Raw genomic sequence first — 25,807 nt, forward strand, 5'->3', positions numbered from 1 at the left:
TTCAGGAGACCCATCTCACATGCAGAGACATACATAGGCTCAAAATAAAGGGATGGAGGAAGATCTACCAAGCAAATGGAAAACAAAAAAAAGCAGGGGTTGCAATCCTAGTCTCTGATAAAACAGACTTTAAACCATCAAAGATCAAAAGAGACAAAGAAGGCCATTACATAATGGTAAAGGGATCAATCCAACAGGAAGAGCTAACTATCCTAAATATATATGCACCCAATACAGGAGCACCCAGATTCATAAAGCAAGTCCTTAGAGACTTACAAAGAGACTTAGACCCCCATACAATAATAATGGGAGACTTCAACACTCCACTGTCAACATTAGACAGATCAACGAGACAGAAAGTTAACAAGGATATCCAGGAATTGAACTCATCTCTGCACCAAGCGGACCTAATAGACATCTATAGAACTCTCCACCCCAAGTCAACAGAATATACATTCTTCTCAGCACCACATCACACTTATTCCAAAATTGACCACATAATTGGAAGTAAAGCACTCCTCAGCAAATGTAAAAGAACAGAAATTATAACAAACTGTCTCTCTGACCACAGTGCAATCAAACTAGAACTCAGGACTAAGAAATTCAATCAAAACCGCTCAACTACATGGAAACTGAACAACCTGCTCCTGAATGACTACTGGGTACATAACGAAATGAAAGCAGAAATAAAGATGTTCTTTGAAACCAATGAGAACAAAGATACAACATACCAGAATCTCTGGGACACATTTAAAGCAGTATGTAGAGGGAAATTTATAGCACTAAGTGCCCACAAGAGAAAGCAGGAAAGATCTAAAATTGACACTCTAACATCACAATTAAAAGAACTAGAGAGGCAAGAGCAAACACATTCAAAAGCTAGCAGAAGGCAAGAAATAACTAAGATCAGAGCAGAACTGAAGGAGATAGAGACACAAAAAACCCTCCAAAAAATCAATGAATCCAGGAGTTGGTTTTTTGAAAAGATCAACAAAATTGACAGACCGCTAGCAAGATTAATAAAGAAGAAAAGAGAGAGGAATCAAATAGACGCAATAAAAAATGATAAAGGGGATATCACCACCGACCCCACAGAAATACAAACTACCATCAGAGAATACTATAAACACCTCTACGCAAATCAACTAGAAAATCTAGAAGAAATGGATAATTTCCTGGACGCGTACACTCTTCCAAGACTAAACCAGGAAGAAGTTGAATCCCTGAATAGACCAATAGCAGCCTCTGAAATTGAGGCAACAATTAATAGCCTGCCCACCAAAAAAAGCCCAGGACCAGATGGATTCACAGCTGAATTCTACCAGAGGTACAAGGAGGAGCTGGTACCATTCCTTCTGAAACTATTCCAATCAATAGAAAAAGAGGGAATCCTCCCTAACTCATTTTATGAGGCCAGCATCATCCTGATACCAAAGCCTGGCAGAGACACAACAAAAAAAGAGAATTTTAGACCAATCTCCCTGATGAACATCGATGCAAAAATCCTCAATAAAATCCTGGCAAACCGGATTCAGCAGCACATCAAAAAGCTTATCCACCATGATCAAGTGGGCTTCACCCCTGGGATGCAAGGCTGGTTCAACATTCGCAAATCAATCAACGTAATCCAGCATATCAACAGAACCAAAGACAAGAACCACATGATTATCTCAATAGATGCAGAAAAGGCTTTTGACAAAATTCAACAGCCCTTCATGCTAAAAACGCTCAACAAATTCGGTATTGATGGAATGTACCTCAAAATAATAAGAGCTATTTATGACAAACCCACAGCTAATATCATACTGAATGGGCAAAAACTGGAAAAGTTCCCTTTGAAAACTGGCACAAGACAGGGATGCCCTCTCTCACCACTCCTATTCAACATAGTGTTGGAAGTTCTGGCTAGGGCAATCAGGCAAGAGAAAGAAATCAAGGGTATTCAGTTAGGAAAAGAGGAAGTCAAATTGTCCCTGTTTGCAGATGACATGATTGTGTATTTAGAAAACCCCATCGTCTCAGCCCAAAATCTTCTTAAGCTGATAAGCAACTTCAGCAAAGTCTCAGGATACAAAATTAATGTGCAAAAATCACAAGCATTCTTATACACCAGTAACAGACAAGCAGAGAGCCAAATCAGGAATGAACTTCCATTCACAATTGCTTCAAAGAGAATAAAATACCTAGGAATCCAACTTACAAGGGATGTAAAGGACCTCTTCAAGGAGAACTACAAACCACTGCTCAGTGAAATCAAAGAGGACACAAACAAATGGAAGAACATACTATGCTCATGGATAGGCAGAATCAATATTGTGAAAATGGCCATACTGCCCAAGGTAATTTATAGATTCAATGCCATCCCCATCAAGCTACCAATGAGTTTCTTCACCGAATTGGAAAAAACTGCTTTAAAGTTCATATGGAACCAAAAAAGAGCCCGTATTGCCAAGACAATCCTAAGTCAAAAGGACAAAGCCGGAGGCGTCACGCTACCTGACTTCAAACTATACTACAAGGCTACAGTAACCAAAACAGCATGGTACTGGTACCAAAACAGAGATATAGACCAATGGAACAGAACGGAGCCTTCAGAAATAATGCCACACATCTACAACCATCTGATCTTTGACAAACCTGAGAAAAACAAGAAATGGGGAAAGGATTCCCTATTTAATAAATGGTGCTGGGAAAATTGGCTAGCCATAAGTAGAAAGCTGAAACTGGATCCTTTCCTTACTCCTTATACGAAGATTAATTCAAGATGGATTAGAGACTTAAATGTTAGACCTAATACCATAAAAACCCTAGAAGAAAATCTAGGTAGTACCATTCAGGACATAGGCACGGGCAAGGACTTCATGTCTAAAACACCAAAAGCAACGGCAGCAAAAGCCAAAATTGACAAATGGGATCTCATTAAACTAAAGAGCTTCTGCACAGCAAAAGAAACTACCATCAGAGTGAACAGGCAACCTACAGAATGGGAGAAAATTTTTGCAATCTACTCATCTGACAAAGGGCTCATTTCCAGAATCTACAAAGAACTCAAACAAATATACAAGAAAAAAACAAACAACCCCATCCAAAAGTGGGCAAAGGATATGAACAGACATTTCTCAAAAGAAGACATTCATACAGCCAACAGACACATGAAAAAATGCTCATCATCACTGGCCATCAGAGAAATGCAAATCAAAACCACAATGAGATACCATCTCACACCAGTTAGAATGGCAATCATTAAAAAATCAGGAAACAACAGGTGTTGGAGAGGATGTGGAGAAATAGGAACACTTTTACACTGTTGGTGGGACTGTAAACTAGTTCAACCATTATGGAAAACAGTATGGCGATTCCTCAAGGATCTAGAACTAGATGTACCATATGACCCAGCCATCCCACTACTGGGTATATACCCAAAGGATTATAAATTATGCTACTACAAAGACACATGCACACGTATGTTTATTGCGGCACTATTCACAATAGCAAAGACTTGGAATCAACCCAAATGTCCATCAATGACAGATTGGATTAAGAAAATGTGGCACATATACACCATGGAATACTATGCAGCCATAAAAAACGATGAGTTTGCGTCCTTTGTAGAGACATGGATGCAGCTGGAAACCATCATTCTTAGCAAATTATCACAAGAAGAGAAAACCAAACACCGCATGTTCTCACTCATAGGTGGGAACTGAACAATGAGCTCACTTGGACTCGGGAAGGGGAACATCACACACTGGGGCCTATCATGGGGAGGGGGGAGGGGGGAGGGATTGCATTGGGGAGTTATACCTGATATAAATGATGAATTGATGGGTGCTGACGAGATGACGGGTGCAGCACACCAACATGGCGCATGTATACATATGTAACCTGCACGTTATGCACATGTACCCTAGAACTTAAATTATAATAAAAAAAAAAAAAAAAAAAAGAAAAACATATCTTGGGACACTTAAACACTGTCAGTAGGAAGGTAAATTAGGACAACCTCCATGGAGATTTCTCAAAGACTTAAAAATAAAACTGCCAGCCGGGCGCGGTGGCTCACGCCTGTAATCCCAGCACTTTGCGAGGCCAAGGCAGGCGGATCATGAGGTCAGGAGATCGAGACCATCCTGGCTAACACGGTGAAACCCCATCTCTACTAAAAATACAAAAAAATTAGCCCGTCGTGGTGGCAGGCGCCTATAGTCCCGGCTACTCGGGAGGCTGAGGCAGGTGAATGGCGTGAACCCGGGAGGCAGAGCTTGCAGTGAGCCGAGATCGCACCACTGCACTCCAGTCTGGGTGACAGAGCAAGACTCTGTCTCAAAAAATAAAATAAAATAAAATAAAATAAAATAAAATAAAATAAAATAAAATAAAATAAAAATAAAAACTAAAAAAATATAAAACTGCCCTTTGATCCAGAATGCCACTACTGGGTATTTACTCAAAGGAAAATAAATCATTATATCAAAAATATATCTGCATTTGTATGTTTGTCAAAGCACTATTCACAATAGTAAAGATACAAAATCAACCTAAGTTCTCACCTACAAATAAATGGATAAGGATAAAAAAAATACAGCCTATATACACAATAGAATACTATTCAGCCATTAAAAAGAATGAAATCTGGCAGGGCATGGTGGCTCACATCTGTAATCCCAGCACTTTGGGAGGTCAAGGTGGGCAGATCACTTGAGGTCAGGAGTTGGAGACCAGCCTGGCCAACATGGTGAAATCCTGTCTCTACTAAAAATCCAAAAAAAAATTAGCCAGGTGTGGTGGTGCAGGCCTGCAGTTCTAGCTACTAGGGAGGCTGAGGCAGGAGAACTGCTTGAACCTGGGAGGTGGAGTTGCAGTGAACTGAGATCACACCAGTGCACTCCAGCCTGGGTAACACAGTGAGACTCCATCTCAAAACAAAAAACAAACAACAACAACAACAACAAATGCCAATTTACTAATTTTTTTTTTTTTTTTTTTTGAGACGGAGTCTCGCTCTGTCGCCCAGGCTGGAGTGCAGTGGCCGGATCTCAGCTCACTGCAAGCGCCGCCTCCCGGGTTTACGCCATTCTCCTGCCTCAGCCGCCAATTTACTCATTTTAAATCTGGAGAAATCAGCAGAAATGGCACCATTCTCAATATTTATGATAAAAATTATATAGGTTTGAGTTTGTTAAAAAATGAAATTATAGTAGATAAATCTCCTGCTAATATAGAAAACAAATCAAGTTCATACAGATCATGTAGGAAAACATCAGAAACAAGGAAATATTTAAAATGGAGACCGGAACTATCAGTAATAAAACTCCATTTAAATGGATTAAACTTTCCTTTTAAAAACAGACTCTCTCTCTCTCTCTTTTTTTTTTTTTTCCAGAGACAGGGTCTTGCTGTGTCACCCAGGCTGGAATGCAGTGGTGTGATCACGGCTCAATGCAGCCTTGAACTCTGGGGCTCAATCAAGTGAGCCTCTCACCTCAGCCTCCCTAGTAGCTGGAACTACAGAGGCCTGCCACTGCACCCAGCTGGTAATTTTAAAACCTGTAGATGAAACAAATAACACAAAATGACTTCAGACATGTAAAAAGTAAAAGAATAAACAAAATGAGATAAGAAAAATACAAATGAAAATAATAGTGGAAGAGCAAAAAAGCAGGTGTAAATATTAGGAAAGAATAAACATAATAGACGAAATCATCATATTTGAAAATGACACAGCTATGAAAAGTACTAAAATTAACAGAAAAATTTTGGAAAAAACCAAAACAGTTCAATAAAGTAGCCCATAACTCTGAGTGTGTGTGTGTGTGCGCCTGTGTGTGTGTGTGTATGTTGCACTATATAAAATACAGATATATATACTAAAATTACCAGTTTTCCCAGAATTCAGCCACACTTACTGTTAGCTGACAGGCACTATGCTAAGCACATTACATGTATTATTTAATATAATTCTCGCCATGACCTTATGAATAAATATCATTATTTTCCTGATTTTACAGATGAGGAAAACTGAGTTATAAAATACTCAGGGGATTCTAAGCCTAAAGACCTGAATAAATGGAGAGACCACATACCCCTGAATGGGAAGACTCAAAATTACAAAGATGTTTATTCTCCCCTAATTAATTCAGAAAAAAATGCAGTTCTGAGACAAACTGCTGAAGCAGTTTTTTTGTGGGGGAAGTTGCAAACAGACAATACAACTCTAAAGTTTTATGTAAGGTTAGGTGAGAACAATCAATAACATTTTTAAAAGGAATAACAATTACAGAGTACTTGCACAGTTTAATAGAAAAAAGTATTTAAAAGACACAGTAATTCAAATAATATGGTACTGGCACTGGAGTATTATGTGTACAATGATGTCATTTTAAAATCAAAGTGGGTAGTTTACTCAACAGATAGTGCTAGGGCAATTGGTTAATTATTTGGAAAAAATTGTTAGATTGAGATTACATATTACATGTGAAAGTAAATTTCCCATGGATCAAAGTTAAGTGCAAAACATGAACCATAAAAAATACTACAATATAACATTAAAAAAAAAGATAATCTCCTGATTTTGATGAATGTATGGGGAAAAAGGCAAGCTGGAGTACTGCTGCTGGCGAGAGAAGCCAGCACTGATTTCTCTCTAAAAGGAAATTTGACAATAGAAATTAAATGCCTATCCCTGGCCCAGAAATTCCATGCCAGAAATTACGTCCAATGAGACAATTAGAGATGTGCAATTTGAAATTCGCTGCAGTTTTATTTATCATTGTGAATAACTGGAAACAAACTGCAGATCACCAGAGGGATCTTTCAAAAATGTAATTGAGATTATGTCACTTCTCTAGTTAAAAATCCTTAAATGGCTCCCACAGCCTGCTGATAAAGTCTAAGCTCCTTAGTGAACCATGGAAGACCCTAAAGACTTGCTATCTCCTCCAGCTGCATCCTTGCTGCCATTACTGCTCCCCCGCCCATCCCCCGGCCCCTCAACCCCATCAGACCACCTCAGTAACCTGCGTGGTCTACATGGGCCAGTGAGCCTGCACACAAGCCTCTATTCCAAACACCTGACATGCTACTCTTCTGACGCCGTAGGACACTCTAGGATCTCAGTTCATGTATCATCTATTTCTGGAAACCATCCCTGATCCCAAATAACACCATAATGTAATTATAATGCATTGCAACCTTACAATACCATCATGCAGTCACTTACTTCTCTGTCTACTCCATTAGATAAACCCAAGGATGGGTGAGACTTGAATTCAGGACATCTGACACGAAACTGCAGCTCTAGTCTTATGTGCCATAGAATCACTGTCCACCACTTAATATCTCCAAAACAACTCCTTTATATTTCTATGCCTCTGTTTCCTCAGCCCAAAATGAAGACAAGAAAAGCACCTCCTCATAGAGTTGTTGTGAGCATTAAACAACTTAATCCATGTAGAACACTCAGAACAAGGTCTGGCACAAAGCACTTCTCAATATTAGTTGTTGTTATCACTGTTGTTGTTAGAAAAACAGATTCCTGAAATGTCACCTAATTTGACTTTAGGAAATACAATCTCCACAAATGGAGAAGTTAAGACAGCAGTGAAGGAAACATACAAGGTGTGCTAAGTCCATCCTATTTCCTTAGTTTTTGTATATGAAAAACGACAGCGAGGGCAACAAGTTTGCTGAAACAAACGAAGAGGCTCCAGGGAGGAACTTTTAAAACAACCATGAACCAATGAACCATATCAACTGTCAACACATTCCACAGCAGTACTGCAGTTCCCTTGGCTTAGATTTATATGCTATAATTTTTATTTTCCTAATTTAAAAAAAAGCAAAAAAGCCCTTTGAACATCCGCTCCCTATGTAAATTCAGAGCTCGAGCCATCGTAAACCACAGAGGCAGAAATATTTATCTCCTCCAGGCCGGCTTGGCAGGCTCTACTGGAGGGATGTAAAATACAGCTGCGTTCACCCTCCGCTTCATTGTCAACAAGCAAGCATCCCCAAACCACAAAAGACAGTGGTAATAAAAGGATGCACTGGAAGCTGAGATATGCTGCGGTTTTGTTTGGAAATCGAGGGAATGAATAGAGTCAGAAGTGGTGGCAGGAAACTATAAACTTCACACCAGATGGCCAGGACCAGGCCAGAAACTGCCAGGCAGTGTGAATTATGCAGGAAAATTGAAGAGAGACCACAGAGGGAGAGATTGCGGAAGGTGGGAAGAGGCAGCTGCTCAGGCCAGGGAACAGGTGCTGTCTGCTCAGTCTTCAACAAGGGGGAGGAAAGGGTGGTGTCCTTCAGGAGTAAAGAGCCTTTTAGCTTTGCTCTGTGAATATGAGGGGAAGAAACCGCTAGCAAAGTCAGGTGGGGCTGACAGAAAAGGCAGGCTTGGAATGAATATAGGCCCTGAACCTCACTGTAGCTTCTATGATATCCCCCTTTTCTGTTTTTTTTCTTTCTTTCTTTTTTTTTTAAGGTGGAGTCTCGCTATGTCACCCAGGCTGGAGAGTAGTGGCAGGGTCTCAGCTCACTGCAACCTCTGCCTCCAGAGCTCAGGCAATTTTCCTGCCTTAGCCTCCTAGTAGCTGGGACTACAAGGTGTGTGCCACCACACCCGGCTAATTTTAGTATTTTTAGTAGAGACGGGGTTTTACCATGTTGGCCAGGCTGGTCTCAAACTCCTGAGTTTGGGTGATAAACCCACCTCGGCTTCCCAAAGTGCTGGGATTACAGGCGTGAGCAACTGCGCCCGGCAGATATCCCCCTTTTCTAATTCAATAAAGTAAACAATATTTTCTGAACTTTAAAGGGACCTTAGAGACTATCTGATCCGGTGGTTCCCAAACTTAGATATGCCCACTCCCATGCCAAAGTTACCTAGGGTGTTTGTTTAAAATGCTGGCGAATGAACGGGCGTGGGGGCAGGCGCCTGTACTCCCAGCTACTCGGGAGGCTGAGGCAGGAGAATGGCGTGAACCCGGGAGGCGCAGCTTGCAGTGAGCCGAGATCGCGCCACTGCACTCCAGCCTGGGCAACAGAGCGAGACCCCGTCTTGGGGGGAAAAAAAAATGCTGTCGAATGAAAGAGAGACAGAAAGTAGAATAGAGGTTACCAGAGTCTAGTGGGAGAGAGTAGGGAGTTACTGCTGAAGGTGAGCAGAGCTTATGTTGGGGATGATGAGAAAATTCGAGAGATGGGAGGTGGTGATAGGTGCACTACAATGTGAATGTGCTTAACACTACTTAACTGTACACTTCAAAATGGTTAAAATGGTAAGTTTTATGTTGTATATCTCTTACATGATTAAAAAAAAATCTGGCAGCCAAAAGAAAAAGAAAATATGTTGGTGATAGAGCCCCACTCCTACAATATCTGATGGTATTTTGGTTAATTTTTTTAAAAACTTCTTTTAGAGATACATAATTATGAATGAAATGATGTGCTGTCTGTATTTGCTTCAAAAATGATCAGAGGGTAGTGGCAGTGGTGATGGTTTCAATGAAACAAGAGTGGCCCTGGGTTGATAATTGTTGATACTGGGTTATGAACATGACACAGGGGTTCATTACACTGTTTTCTCCTCTTTTAAATAGGTTTGCAATTTTCTATGATTAAAAAGAAAGTTACAGAAAAGACTTAACAAGTGGGGGCTATTCCCAACTAAGAGGGGAGTGTGATTAAAGAGAAGGAGGCAAGAGACAGCTTGCTGTGGGCAAGAAAGAGCCCATAAGTCAGTGTGGCTGGAGCATCCCACTCAAGGCAAAAAAAGGAGGTGGCCAGACATAAGGCTGGGGAGCAGGAAAAGTAATACCCTGCCATGTCCCGTTGGGCATATGAACCCACATAAATCTTTGAGTGATGGGGAGACATTTGGATATTCTGAACATTGCAAAGGCAGAATTAGACTTGGCCAGGCGCGGTGGCTCACGCCTGTAATCCCAGCACTTTCTGGGGCCGAGGCGGGTGGATCATGAGCTCAGGAGATCGAGACCATCCTGGCTAACACGGGGAAACCCCGTCTCTACTAAAAATACAAAACATTAGCCTGGCGTGGTGCCACGTGCCTGTAATCGCAGCTACTCGGGAGGCTGAGGCAGGAGAATCGCTTGAACTCAAAAGGCAGAGGTTGCAGTGAGCCGAGATTGTGCCATTGCACTCCAACCTGGGTGACAGAGTGAGACTGTCTCAAAACAAAAAAAAAAAAAAAAAAAGGAATTAGATTTAGACTTGCACCCTACCTAGATAGATAGACTACTCTGGTGGCTGTGTTGTGTAGGGGTGGATTTGAAGGAAGCAATTCAGAAGCAAATTAGAAAGTTGTTGTAGGTGTCCTGGGAATTGACTTCAGGATCTATACAAGGATGGTAGTTTGGATGGAGAGGAGGAGCTGGAACCAAGGAAGATTTTAGTAAATATAGTTGGCACAACTCAGTGGCTAATTACACATCAGGGAAGAATGAGAAGGAGCCAAGAAAAACTCCAGGCTTCTAGTTTGGGGAACTGGACGGGCTGCAATCCTATTAACCAAAAGAGGACATACAGAAGGATTATTGACTGTCATCTAACTGTGTTTTGAAAACAAAAGATCTTGGTAGGACCCATCATTCTAGACAGAGGACTCTGTGACCTTCCTTCTGTGACAACTACACACTCTCAAGTGTCTCAAACCCTTTTCTTTCTGTAGACTCCTTCCCTTACAGGATTGTAGGTGTTTAGAGATGGGAGAAGGTTCCTGCAGCATTTAGCCTAACGCCTTCCTTGTACAGTTGGAAGGTCTACAGATATTAACTGACTTGTGCAAAACCCTATCTTTTTACTTTGTTTAAGATTGCCCTAACTTCAAAATGAAAAACAACAAACACATACACATAGACTTTTCCATCAGCTTGACTACCAATCTTTGCTCCTTCTTTAGTACTCAACTACCCATTGCTCCATTTCCTTCTTTTTTGGAAATTTATTTCTGAAATATCCACAATGTTTTATTCTCTACCCTTTGAACGCTACGACTCTAGAATTCACTGAAAAAGCCTTTCTTGTTAATCAAAGCAGCCTTTTCTCTTTCCTCATGGATTTTCCTTGTCTTTCTGTGAGATTTGAATCCTGTTTGCTGCTTGCCTCCTTAAACTCCTTCCTCCTTTGGTCTCTGGAATAATAAGCTTTCCTAGGTCTTACTCCTCTCACTCTTCACTACTTTACTCCCTCACCATATTCCTCTTTTGAATCCCGCTCTTCCTCTAAATCTCCAAGCTTCTGTCAGGAGCCCAACACTCTTCTCTTTTTACTCAAATACTGTGAAGCCGTTCACCCTCACACGGTCCACAGTTTCTTCTGTGGTCATAGCTAGCACTGACAGAGGTCCACGTGAAGAAGTCTGTGCCTGTCATGAGTGTGATGTGCCAGCTATTTGGCCCACACCACTTTGCCACATGTGCCTTCTCAGAGAGAATTAACCCACACTGCCCTGGGGCTCACCACTGGGCTGGACCACAGTAAAAAGGGAGATTGACAAATGAGTGGGTTCTGAAAAGCATAGGAGGTTGGGAAAGGATCTAAAAACAACAGTGCATGAAGCCTGCTGAAAAGGCTAAGAATGATGGACTTGGGAAAGACAAAGCTCTCAGGATCCATGGCAGCTTTCTTCGTATTTGTGAAAATTTGTCACATGGGATGGGGCATAGATGTATTTTTTTTTTTCTGCTTCAGAGAACACAAATTAGGAGGTCTATTCTGTCTCAACAGAAGAAAAAGATCTTGCAAATAACTTGGGTTGCCCAACACGAGAATGAGGTTTCTCTTAATGCAGTGAACTCTGCATATTGCTGAAGGTGTTGAAGAAGAAATGCCTGCTCCGAGAGGGAAAGTGGCCAGATTACTGCTGAGACCCCTTTTCCTCTGATGCTCCGGGAATCACTCTCTTCATAGACAGCCTGTCAGCACCAAAGACTAAACATGTTTGACATGGAAACAGCCATTCTGTTCAATTACTTGAATCTATCATTGGTGCTGTTGTTCTTATAGATTCCTGGACTAGAAATCTCAGAGCACCTTTGATTTCTTGCTCTCTTTTTGTCGCTATATAACTGCCTCCAGAATGCTTCTTTGATTTCCTCTTGATTCTTAATTTCCACTGGCACTGTTACAATCCAGATCCATCAAATCACATGCAGATGGTAGTCATTGGATTTTTGAGTTGGAATGAACCCTGGAGAGATCAAGCCCAACCTGCCCCTTTTATAAGTAAGGAGAATAAGAGACAGAAAAATTAGACTTGTCTAAGGTCACGTAGTTAGCGGGGTGGTTCTAAGCTCCAATACTCTTAGTACCTTGTTCTTTTCATTTCCCTATGATCACTCAAGCAACTAATACATTCCAACTTAATTGATTTTATAGAGATTGACCATGACTTATCCATGGAATGATTGGTTTATTTGTACGATATTATGATGGTTCATGGTCAAATCACATGCGTTAAAACCTAGAAATTATCCCCAGTCTCTTAAGTGTAACAGACCACTGGATCTGCTTTGAGTTAAGTAACACTGTTCTTTTCTGTGCTGCTCAGAGAAACTGCCAAAGGAGGACTGCTGAATTGTGAAATAAAGAAAAATTCTAGCCACCTCAAGCTCTCTAGAGTCTGTAAATCCAGGTCATTCAGATATTAAATGTATCATTGTACTCCAATGAGTACAAAAATTACATACATCATGTTAACTGGCTATGCCCTGATTAGTCCCATAAAGGGTCCTGGACTCACGTTGGTTCTTCTGTTGCTATTCTGGTCTCTTCTAGTTCTTGTGCTTGTTTCAGCCAAGGCAATTTTGCTTCCACTGGACTTTTTTCTAAGAGAAAGAGAACATAAACAATAAGCTTAATTACTATTAATCATTAAGGAGTTGGATATATGATCATATTGGCTGAAGATTTCATTTATAAAGAGGTCATGTTTTTCAAATGCAAGTTGAGTTCCTTAGTAAAATACATTAGGTAGCTGCTGGAATGAATTAAACATTTCTGCTGTATTTTTTAAAAATTAATACATTATTAAAAAGCAACCAAAATGATTACATGATACAGTTGAATATGCTGTCAAAGTTAACATAAAAATGCCTTTTATAAATCAATATCAATTTCTGTTGTTCATACACTGAAGCTCTTACTTCAACCATATCAGCTTGCTATCTTTGGTTACATTTTATTTTTGCCCATGGAATGCAAACATTAATAGACAAAGACAAATAACATGAAAGTTAAGAAAGTTGGGAGGGGTGAAAGAGTCTGTGTTATAGTTTACTCAAACTTTTACTGTTGTTGTAGTTGTTGAGGGAGATGATTACCAATTACATTTGGCATGGAAAAACAAACTGTTGCCCCTTTCTGTCCTTTGAAGCCTCCTTGATGTGAAGAAAGGAATAATTTATCTATGAAGTGAGAAATAAAAATAACTTTGGGGTTCTTCAAGGAAACTGTGGACACAATGAAAGTGGCTATGAAAGTATCGTAAGTGCAGAAAGAAGGAGAAAAGACTTCACTGATGGAGTTATGTAGTCAATGTCTGTACCTGTCATGGCAACTAGTGATTTTTCTGCAAGATAGACATGCTGAAAAATATTTATTGAATGGCTAATTATGAGGCTCTTTGTATGAATAATGAACCCAAAAATAACAAAAGAGAGTTTTACCATCCTCTCTCAAATACTAAGGAGGAGTCCTTCTTACTAATAGTTGGGAATAATCTTTTCTCCAATTTCAAGATGGAAGATACTTTTCATGAGGATGATTAACGTTAAAGAACATGGAAATAATTATGTACAGAGAAGATCATATATCAGAGAAATGATGCCAAATCCTCCTATCCATCGATGCTACCCATTTCTGCTCTTTCATGTAGAACAAATGGGAACTACTGGAGAGATTATAAATGCATCCATAGATCTCCACTGGGAACTGGAAGTTTTCATTCATTCCATGCATTAGTATACATGATAAAGATGACATCATTCCTCCCTCAAAAATCTTACACTCCACTGGAGAGGTAGCTACAAAGAAGAACGAGAATCTTGAGAGAAGAATAATTTCCTCCTCCTCCTCTACTTCTTCCTCTTTTTCTTGCTCTTCTTTCTCTTCCTCCTTCTACTTTTCCTTCCCCTCCTTTTTTAATCTCCCCCTCTGCCATTCTCCTTCTTTTTCTTCAAGGGAGAGACTGCATTTAATTTTCTTATGTCCACCAAGAAATGCTAGTACAAAACTAGCATAGATAGGAGCTACTCCATCTGTACGGAATCAACAGGAGCTCAGTTTTCCCTCAAGATGAATAATTCACATATATCTAACTTCTTTATCCAGATGGGAAGGTCTATTGCAATCTGTCAGTAAAACAATTTTTATAAGAAAGTAGTAAGTTGGAAGGGAAATGCTACAATATTGGAATGGGAGCTGGAAAATACCATTTGATTTGAATTTACAATGCACCACAGACTTTACCTTTTGGTTTATAACACGGGATGGGAATGACACATTCTTCTTTGATGTGTAATTTCAGTTGTGGATTGCAGCCCCCAACGTGCTCTCCACGGTGATTAATACACAGAACAACCCGGTACCGTAACCCTCGGCCACAAGTCACTGTGCACTTCAAAGAAGAAAAGAGAAGCCAATGCATTATTTTTAAGAGAACCACAAAGGCAATATTTTATCGTATGCAAAGGAAAGCCATTAAACTACATAAATATTAAACATAAAAGACTTTTAGACAAATATGATGTAAGGAAGGGTACCGAGGCTAATTTTCTGTGATGCTTGTATTTCAGGGCCCCTCTTTTGTACAACCTTGTTCTACTTCTCAATTGAAAAAGTATTTAAAGTGTGATCATAGTTCAAGAAAATTAAAAATGCCCTGAAATCTTACTGCTCAAATATCAAAGAAACTTGTTACAAGTTTTCTCAAGTTTGATTAAAAGTTTACATGACCCTACCCAAAATAATTTTTGAAGATGAATGAAACCTTTCTGAACTGTCAATAAAAATATAATAAAATTCTGATGAATTATGCCAGAAGATTTTTTCTATTCTGACTATAGAAGTCAGTCTTGCAAAACTGCTGTCATATAATGAAGCCATCAAAGATAATTCAGCCAAACACTATAGAAAAAAATACTACAGATGTATCCTGATACATCTATAACTATAACTGCCTGCAGTTAAAGTTAATAAAAACATGCTATGTTTTTCTGAATTTTTTTGCAGCATTTTTTTTCTTGGCTTATTTGTTTATGATTTGAAAGTTACTCTTGCCTATGAGTGGAATGTTTTCATGTCATATAAAAATCTAGAATAGCTTTTCATTTATCTGTGTTATGGTTTGGCTCTGTGTCCCCACCCAAATCTCATCTTGAATTGTAATCTCCATAATCCCCACTTGTCGTGGGAGGGACCTGAGAAGGGGTGACTGGATCACGGGGGCAGTTTTCCCCATGCTGGTCTCATGATAGTGAGTTCTCATAAGATCTGCCCGTTTTATAAAGGGCTCATCCCCCTTCATGCTCTCTCTCCCTCTGCAGTGCTGCCTTGTGAAGGAGGTACTTACTTCTCCTTCACCTTCCACCATCATTGTAAGTTTCCTGAGGCCTCCCCAGACATGTGGAACTGTGAGTCAATTAAACCTCTTTCATTTATAAATTAACCAGTCTCTGGTAGTATCTTTATAGCAGTGTGAGAATGGACTAATATAATCTGCATATTGGGGAGTATATATATGTATGCATTTAAAAAATTGATAGACTATATTTTTTGAGGACTGTATTGGGTTTACAGAAATATTGAGCAGACAGTACAGAAAGCCCCAATATTCCCCTTCACCCCTTTTCCCCCCTATGATTTTCCCTATTATTAATGTCTTGCTTTAGTGTGATGCCATTGTTACAACTGAGGAACCCATATTAATACATCATTATTAACATAACTAATACATCACTCAATATATAATTATTAAATATTATCATTATTAAGTCCAGAGTTCACAATTAGTTGTTGTCAGCTTTTTAAAATTTGTAGTTTCTTATAATTTCCTTTCTTATTCTAAATAAACATTCTCTTCAATATTCAATATTTGTGTTTTATATTCTTGTTTTTGAGGAGTCCCCTCAAATCTGTACAAGCTTCAGACCCCACCAATTCTGGATCCACCCCAGGGAGGGGCTGAGAGTTCTTGATTGCCTTTGGTTACCTGCTATGGGACAGGCACCTCATTCATTTGTTATCTCATGAATCCTCCTGACCCACTTCTAGGTCAGTAGCTTCAGGCTTATTGAACAGATAAGCAAATGGCCCACCATCTAAGGATCTTGCTCAAGGTCACACAGTTCCTAACAGGCAGAGTGGAATTCCCTCCCAGAGCCATCTACTGCCAAAGCCATGGCCAAGTCACTGCTTTAAGGAGCTTGAAAATTATTTTCTGACCCCCTAAGCAACTTTGTGCCTGGGTAGCCCTGGGGACAAGTTTCAAAGACATGTTTTGAGGATATGGAGGCTTTTCTCAGTGTATGCACATTAGGCAGAATATTGGGAAATCTCTTTAGTTCATGATGCCACTCTTGAAACCACTGAACAAATACTTTAATGAGTTCAGTGAAGTTTGAGATTACCCTGTTTTTGGAAAATTGACTCACCTACTCCCTAATTTATCAATTCGAGATATATATAATATTGAGTGGCTGTTTTAGCCAAGAAAGAAAAAATTTCACCCAAAGAGAAAGAAAACAGTACAAGATATAACTATATTACAACTGGTTAATCGAAAGGCACATCCTCTCCTTTTAAACCACCCTTCTGGGAAGCCAGACACTTCCCCCAATGGCATTGTCAGTGTTTACAACAGTTCCAGAACTCCTCTGTGGAGCTGCATATGTCCTCAATGATGGAAAATCCTCATCACTGAGAATATCTTTGATTTTTGAAAAAAGTGAAAAGTATTAAGGGTGAAGTATGGTGCATGAGAAGAGCTAGTTAACATCCTCTATTCTGATAATATATGTAATGATAAAGTCATGATATTTATGGGGATAGAGGGTGATATAAAAGCTCTAAAGCCAACATAAAACATATGGCTAGGACTTATGAGAGCTGAAAACAAGCTCTGCAGTTGTAGAAATAATGTTAATTTGGGGCTGAGAAAGTGAGAGTCCCTAATGTCTCAATAACAAATCCTTTTGCAGCTGAGATGATATTCTTTGCTTTCAACAAAATAGAAGACTTAAATTGCCAGCAGACAGATCCTTAAAAATAATTTTTGATGATAGACCATCACATGAATTTTGGCACATAACTCAAGAGTTCAAAGAACTGAACAACCTTGCTAAAATAAAATCCTTCCGTCCCGGTCAATTGATTTATGCAAACAGGCTTTCCCAGTGTATACATGCAAAGCCAAACAAAACAAAATAAGAAACCAATAGTAAAAATTAATAATAAAATCATTGCTGAACATGGCTCATTCTGGTGATGGACTATTTTTTAAGCTCCACTTTTCTTCTATAAAGATACATTAATGCATGTACCTGATGAACTAAGTGTGTATTCAAATGAAAATGTAGTTTTTGTGTTATTCTTATTTACCAAACTTTGAAATATATATATATATATATATGTTATTTTGACTGTGTAAAATTAACTCAATTCAGAGGAATACTTTAAATACTTAGGGCCTTATGGCCACAGGAAAGTAAAATAAATTAATTTCAATGATCATATATATTTTCTTGGAGAGAAGTAGAATACTGTAATTTAAAAAAGACTTTAAAGCATAAAAATACATTATATTAGAATAAAATTCTGTGGGGAAAGTAGATTGCAAATGTGAGTTCAAAGGGAAAAATATGCACAACATCCAAATTGTTAAAGAAGAGCTCGTTCCTGTATTTTTTAAATGAAAGATGGCAAAGACAGAAATTATCATGGCATTTAAATTCCACTAGACAGATTTTTTTGAATGCTACAACATTCTTATTGTAAAATGTCAACATTCACAACATGATATTCTTTGTAATTATTTAAACTTGTGATAGGAAATTTCAAATGTCAATCTAAATATATGTGAAGAAATATGAAATTCTCTAATCTTCTTTTTAGGGAGTATGTGACCAAATATTAATTGATAACTTCTTTCCTAGCAAGTTTGAATAAAGTTCTACAGGGTAATAATGTTTAGTCTGGGGATATCAGAAAAAGATTGATATGGTCTTCACCTGACACTCATTTATCCTTCAAGTTCAAGTGTTACCTCCTTTCTGAAGCTTTCCTGACACCTTCAGGTGGAGTGAATCATTCCACCTTGTGCCTCTGAAGTACTGGGCACATGATACTACTTATGCACGATACTATACTGTATCACAACTTTGTTTGCATGAATGTCTATGCAACTAGATTCTAAGCTTTTGGGTGGTAGGAGCAAGTTGTATTTACTTCTTAGCACGGTAGCTGAAACATTGAATAAATACGTGAATAGATTTATTAATGCATATATATGATGAACTAAGTGTGTGGGGAGATCACTTAAGAAAGCTGGAGAAACTTGAGTCAATTACATCTCACTCTCCAGAAAATTAAAGGATTAAGATTAAATTATTAAATACCAATGTCTGCATTTTTCATCTTTGACTAATCCAGCTGCATTTTATTTGTTCTGGAGGCTTACTCAGTCATCTCTTTAGAAAGTGAAAACTATGCTAATTTGACATGACCCTTGTTATACCTCCGGGGTGTTTACCTTCTTCTCTTTTCTTTTATATACAACTTGACCCCACGGATGATTTCTAAATAGGCTGCCCGCCTCTGGTCTTTCTCAATGTTAGGCTATCTTGCCTCAGTTACTTAAAATATATTATGTCTTCACAAAAATTGTGAAGCTTCTTAGTAGCTGCTGGATCAAGGACACACGCTTTCATGTCGTGTCAGCATTTCCAACTTAATCTTCCAAATCTTAGTAACATAGCTCATCTCTTCAAATCTTCTTCAAGTCACTTCTTGTCATTACTGCCTTTGCTCAGCCATCTCTGTTTGGCCATCTCCCTAACACTAACCCTAACCCAGTGATGCTTCTCAGGTTCTTGCTTGTTTACATTTGTCAAAGAATTTAAAGAATTTAAATTTTAATTCTTGCTTGTTTAAATTCTTCAAAGATGGGTTAAGCACCACAGGGGCAACAAATACTTCCTGACTGACTCTGCTTCAACATTCATTCTTTATAGATTTGTTCTTTACAGTACTTAATATTAATTATGCTGGTAATTATATGGAAATATTATTATTAATGTCCTTAATGTTAATTATTTTTACCTATGATGATGCTTGTGGTCTTTCTTACCTTGTCCTCCAACTGTCTTCCTAAGCAATTTGGAGTAGGAACCATGCTCTTTTACCACTTTTTTTGGTCTCCATGCTGTCTAGTACCATGGTGGGCATATAGAAAATATCCCTTAAAATATGAGAATTAATTAAAAGTGGTATATTCTCAAATCTTACCTGAGACCACTCCATGGCAATCCACTTGGGGCAATCAAACAGATTACAAGTTTGCATAACCTTGGGTTTGGGTGCATACATGCACTTCCATTCTTCCACTTGCAATATCTCTCCATGCATGGATTCCTCTACACACACAAAGCTCCGTCTCTGAATCCCTCCTCCACAAGACACGGAACATGCAGTCCAAGGATTATGTTCCCAGCTCAACAGAAAACAAATAAAATGATATTATTTATTTGTTGTTTGTTTGTTTCAAGTTTGCAAAGATGGTGGCAAAAAACATGGCCTAAAGGTATCAGTTGTGGTTCAGCTGAATGAGCCTGGGACTGGGAGTCATAAGACTTTACTTTTTTTTTTTTTTTTTGAGACAGAGTCTTGCTCTGTCACCCAGGCTGGAGTGCAATGGCACAATCTCAGCTCACTGCAACCTACACCCCCCAGGTTCAAGCAATTCTCCTGCCTCAGCCTCCCTAGTTGCTGGGATTACAGGCGTGCGCCACCATGCCTGGCTAATTTTTGTATTTTTAGTAGAGACAGGGGTTCACCATGTTGGCCAGGCTAATCTAGAACTCCTGACCTCGTGATCCGCCTGCCTCAGCCTCCCAAAGTGCTGGGATTACAGGCGTGAGCCACCATGCCCGGCCTTTTCAAAATTTTAATTAATTAATTTTTTTTAAGATGGAATCTCTTTCTGTCACCCAGGCTGGAGTGCAGTGGCAGGATCGTGGCTCACTGCAACCTCTGCCTCCTGTGTTCAAGTAATTCTGCTTCAGCCTCCCAAGTAGCTGGAATTACAGGCACCCGCCACCACGCCCAGCTAATTTTTGTATGTTTTAGTAAAGAGGGGGTTTCGCCATGTTGGCCAGGCTGGCCTTGAACTCCTTACCTCAAGTGATCTACCCACCTTAGCCTCCCAAAGTGCTGGGATTACAGGCATGTGCCACCACACCTGGTCAAGACTTTATTCTTAACTGCCACACACAATCTCTAGTCACAAGGTACTTAGCTCCTCACATCTGGGGTTTTTGTCAACTGGGAATAATATACCTTCCCTATTTAACCTTCATAAGACCATTGTGAAAATTAAATCAATTAAAATATATAGTGTGGCTGCATCTTCAAAATGCCTCTAAACCGTAAACTACTAATGGACAATATTATTAGAGAATCACAGAACCTCAGAGTCAGGAAGGACCAACTACTCATCTTGGTTTAAAAGGGGATTAAAATTTCTGATTAATTGCAACACTTGAGCTTCTGCTACGATACTCAGTTGTCCAAGATAGGCTTGACAGCTCTAGCGATAGGGAACATCATCTTTTGAGGCCGCCTATTCCATCTAATTGTTAGAAAGATTTTTCCTATTCTTGAGTTGAAGTCTGTTTTCCCTTAGCTCTGTAAAGTATCTAATATCTAAACCTCAGACATTCTAGGCTATTGCAACAGATGCTACAATTCCTAGCAAACTACTTAAATTGCAAAAAGGAAAAGGAAACATATAACTCACCGAGGAAGAGGTTGGAAGTGGTCGTAGGGCATTATCTCTTTAAATCCATCACTACAAATGAAATCATTGTGAGAATATCATTTCTATAATAAATTAACACATTTATTAATTGATTAATATAATATTTGACATCCCAAGAGACACAGCTCTTTCAAGTTGGAAACTAAAAATGTCAAGTGTTATCAACCACTCTCAAAAATTCAGCCACTGTCTCTTTAATTGTCAAGAATATCTACAACACAAATTCTCCAGTTCTATTTGAAAATATAGAAAACTAAACTAGCAGTATATTAATTAAAGGAAAAAAGTATCTTGCAATTTAGATAAATTTATTCCTTTTTATAATCATTACTCTCTTAATATATCAGTGATATAGTAGGATCTTCAAAAACCACTTTATTTCACAGAATTTGTCCTTTGAAAGGTCTCTATTAATAATTACGTTCAACCAGGCTTAAAGGAAATGGGCAGTTTAGTAACAGGAAATGAAATCCACTGAGAACGCTTCCTTTTCCACTTGCACACTTCTTCCTAAGCCAGCTGGCAGATATCTGGAGGATTCTGGGACTTGATATTGTGCTGTTATTTTAAGGTATTGTAGTAAGCCAGGAAACTTCCCTAGGCAATCCAAGTCAGCAGGTACTAAATTATGCAACAGGATAGTTTACGCATAGCTTTTTTTGCTTTGGCATTAAAACTTTTTACTTCCTTGCACAATGCATTATTTATACTGAATTTAATGTGAACACTTCAAAAGCCAAAACATGATAATGGGTGACCTAGTTTAAAAGCTAAAATGGTGAGTGGAAGATATTTATGATTGGCAGATGGACTAGACATTGTACTTGGATGAAGAGAGCAGGAGATGTTCAAAAAGTTCATTATAAAAAAAGCCTTAGGAACACATAGCCTACAACAAGAGAAAGCTAGACTGACAAGAGAAAGCTAGACTTGTTTTGTCACAGTTTAGAGATAACAAAAAGCAAAAGAAATGAGGCAGATTGCCTTTCTATATCTTGAACAAATGTACTGAAATGCTGCCAGTGTATAGCAATTCTAATCCGGATGCTCATTAGGAATGTATCCTAATTCCTATGCACCATAGTTACAAATGTGAATGTAGGCACCTGCCACCAGTAGACAAAGTCAGGAAATGGAAATGTATTGCCCTGCAAAGATTGCTCAGTCTCAGTTGAAGCTGATTGGTTTCTTTATGACGTAAAAAGGGTGTGGACAATGACACAAACCTTGATGGGCAGGGATCCATGCTGCATTCCTTCAGTTTTGGTTTTGGTTTTACATTTTCAGGGTAGTAGTGACAATAATGGTCAGGAACTACCCTCTTCAAGCGGATATCCACACATTCAGCAGAATTGAGCTGATAACCTAAAGTGTTAGAAAAGGAAAGTCTGAATATTGCATCCGTTTCATTTTTACTTGGCAGAGTTATCACTTGCCACACACTTTTTTTTTTTTCCTCTTTAAGAAACTTAACTCAGTGGTTCTCAACCCTGGCTCTATAACAAAACCACATGGGAGCTTTTAATATACTCTAATGCCCAGGTTCCTTCACGGTCCAATTAAGTCAGAAGCCCTGTCTCTGGGATCCAGGAAAACAGTACCTTTTAAAAAAGGTTTTCAGGTTCTTCTCAGATGACTAAAATGCGTGGCCAAAATTGAGAATGACAATTAGTACCGACTGCAGTACTCTCAGCACTTCTAACTAAAAAATTACAATAGTCTCCTCTCAAGAACTGTTTGCAGCCCAGGTGCAGGTGAGTTATTCGTTCTCCTCAGTTCATTGTCTTTTCTCCTTATTGTCATCATGGCACTGTGCAAGGCCCTTCTCTCATTTCCATATAATCTTTCTTCTTCCCTTATTGACACTCCCATTCCAATCCCCGCAACACACCTATTTTGATTTGTTGTTATGTCCTTAAATATGCAACTGTCTTATGTAATGCTGTTGTTTTGGGTGTCTGTTTTTAACTTAATAAATGATAATATGTTTTAAATCTTGTTCCATTTTCCATTTTTCTCATTCAACATCATGTTTTTGAGAACTACCCTTGTGCTGGGTGATTGCTGGGTTGAATATTTCTTTCATAACATTTTATAATTTGCATATGCAGTACCACATTTTACTCCTCTGCTCCCTTGGGATGCCACAGGCACCTGCAATACCAATAAGCTTTCCAAATGGGGAATTAAGCATTGTCTATACAAAAAGGAACAAAATCCATCTCCCCATGTCACTCCCCAGCCCTCGTCTCACAAGCCTTCGAACAGAAGGAATGAAGACTTATTCCTGATTCTATTAAATCTAATTTGTAGAGTTTCTGAGGAAAGTGAACATTACAAATAGATGAGTGCTATAAATTTAAAAAGCAAGTCACTTTTTCTACTTCCTTTTTTTTTTTTTTTTTTTTTTTTTGAGATGGAGTCTTGCTCTGTCACCCAGGCTGGAGTGCAGTGGACGGATGTCAGCTTACTGCAAGCTCCGCTCCGCCTCCCAGGTTTACTCCATTCTCCTGCCTCAGCCTACCGACTAGCTGGGACTATAGGCGCCCGCCACCTCACCTGGCTAGTTTTTTTCGTATTTTTTAGTAGAGACGGGGTTTCACCATGTTAGCCAGGATGGTCTCGATCTCCTGACCTCGTGATCCGCCCGTCTCGGCCTCCCAAAGTGCTGGGATTACAGGCTTGAGCCACCGCGCCCGGCCGCTTCTATTTCCTGAAAGATCTGATTCCAAGTTTCCTGTCACTACATAAGTGTCTTGTTAAGTTGAACTTTTTCAAAAAAAGGTAATTTTTCAAAACTAGAATGAGCTCTTTAGGAAAGAAAAAATGCCCAAAGCCAAGTGCTCTGCCTCTGCCAGTTGGTCTAAAGGTTTAAAAATACATTTAAAGTCCTGATTGTCGAAAGGAATCTGATTTTATAAACCACTAGACAGCTTTCTACAAGACATGGCTTGGATATAAGCTAAGTGCAGAAGGACGGACTGGTATGCATTATAAAAGCAAGGTTGAAACCGCAAGAATGAAAATCCAAATGGAGTCAATAAAATGTTACTTGGGTGCCAATATCTGCCAGAAAGTTGACAATATCAGATGGCAATGGCAATCTAGGTACTTTATCCAGATTGATCTCAAGTGTCTCACATCAACAATTACAGAGGAAGACTAGGAAAGTCCATCCAAGTACCCCAGTACCTTAGAGATCAATGAACTAATTTTCTTGATTATCCAAAAAACTCTGAAATTCCATTCACAGACATCACACAGATTTGATTACTAATATAATTAAATTTTGGTAATGCTTTCCTTCTGAGTTTTATGTGTGTGTTTTATTTTCCCCAAAACAAATACAAAATGAGATTACAGCTCCTTGAGTCAGAAAAAAAATATATTTGTTCTAAATAGAGATAGACTTCTAAATGAAAACAGGGCATATACAGGCGTTTATAATTTGGGGAGAGACAATTAATTTTCCTCTTTTGTTTTATCACAGTTTAGAGATAACAAAAAGCAAAAGAAATGAGGCAGATTGCCTTTCTATATCTTGAACAAATGTACTGAAATGCTGCCAGTGTACAGAAAATGGCAGGCACCCCAAAAGCAGCCTAAAATCTCCCTTCTGCTCTTACATCCACTGCTATCTTTGTTGACAATCTCACTGTTAACTGCTCATGCACATTTATAGTTCCAGCAGGACTGACTATGTCTTTCCATGGGCACCCAAGTATGGGAAACACCTATTCGCTTCCCAAGAATTTAATCAACTGGACTAAGCTGAATCCCACTATAAAATGTCTCCTCTGCAGTAGAAAGTGTCTTTTATCTTATGGATCCAAATGTGAACGTCTCTCTGAATGACTGTGTGTAAGAACAAAGAAATAAATTTTTTTCAAAAAAATAGATGTTTGAGCCAGGCGTGGTGGCACATGCCTGCACTCCCAGCTACTCGACAGGCTGCAGTGGGAGGATGGCTTGGGCCCACCAGTTGGAGAGCAGCCTGGGCAACATAATGAGACCTCACCTCTACAAAATATTTTTAAAATTATCCAGGCATGGTAGCACATGCCTGTAGTTCCAGCTACTTGGGAAGCTGAGGATGGAGGACTGCTTGAGCCCAGGAGTTTGAGTCTAGCCTGGGCAACTTAGTGAGACCTGCCTCTAAAACAAACAAAAGAGAGAGAGAGAGATGTTTGTTTTTCTGCAGAGTAAGAGTATCTAAAGAGTCGTAAGTGACCCAAAGATGTAAAGGAGCCTTTGCCTCATAAAAATGCTTATAACATTCAAGAAAATTCAGGAGGAATTGAAAATAAACTGAATGAATGTCAGAGCTGGTAGAAACTTGAAGATTACTTACTCCACTGGTTTGTTTTCATTGTATTAATTTTGTGGTTGTGCTCTATTTGTGACAAGGGATAGATTTCCACTTAAGGTAGTACTATTAAATTCTTTTTGTGAATATGTTTATTTAAGTTGAATAAATGTCCCCTTAAAGAAAAATCCTTAAGTAAGTAACAGTGCAGGAATAACACAGATATGGCAAAAATAGTGATGGCAATATGGCTCCAGCTGCTATCCAAAGACACTGGCTTAAAGAGGCAATGTACACTTTGTGGTACACACAAAGTGCAGTATGTACCATCATCTCCTGGAGGATTAACCATACCCTGGGGTTTCTGACTCAGTAGGTCTGTGGTGGGGCCTGAGAATCTGCATTTCTAGTAAGTTCCCAGGAGATGCTGATGCTACAGGTCC

General features: G+C 39.1%; 1 protein-coding gene across 1 annotated transcript in view; it reads right to left on the bottom strand.

The window, feature by feature from the left end:
* Nucleotides 1-25,807, bottom strand: part of ADAMTSL3 (ADAMTS like 3) — a 408,397-nt gene that overhangs the window by 141,956 nt on the left and 240,634 nt on the right. Inside the window, 5 exon segments of the mRNA XM_026448334.1 lie at nt 12,750-12,851; nt 14,494-14,641; nt 19,528-19,732; nt 21,038-21,088; nt 22,285-22,423. Coding sequence (XP_026304119.1) covers nt 12,750-12,851; nt 14,494-14,641; nt 19,528-19,732; nt 21,038-21,088; nt 22,285-22,423 — 645 coding nt within the window.

This window comes from Piliocolobus tephrosceles, chromosome 6 (genome assembly GCF_002776525.5).
Source record: "Piliocolobus tephrosceles isolate RC106 chromosome 6, ASM277652v3, whole genome shotgun sequence".
In the NCBI taxonomy this organism is placed as follows: Eukaryota; Metazoa; Chordata; class Mammalia; order Primates; family Cercopithecidae; genus Piliocolobus; species Piliocolobus tephrosceles.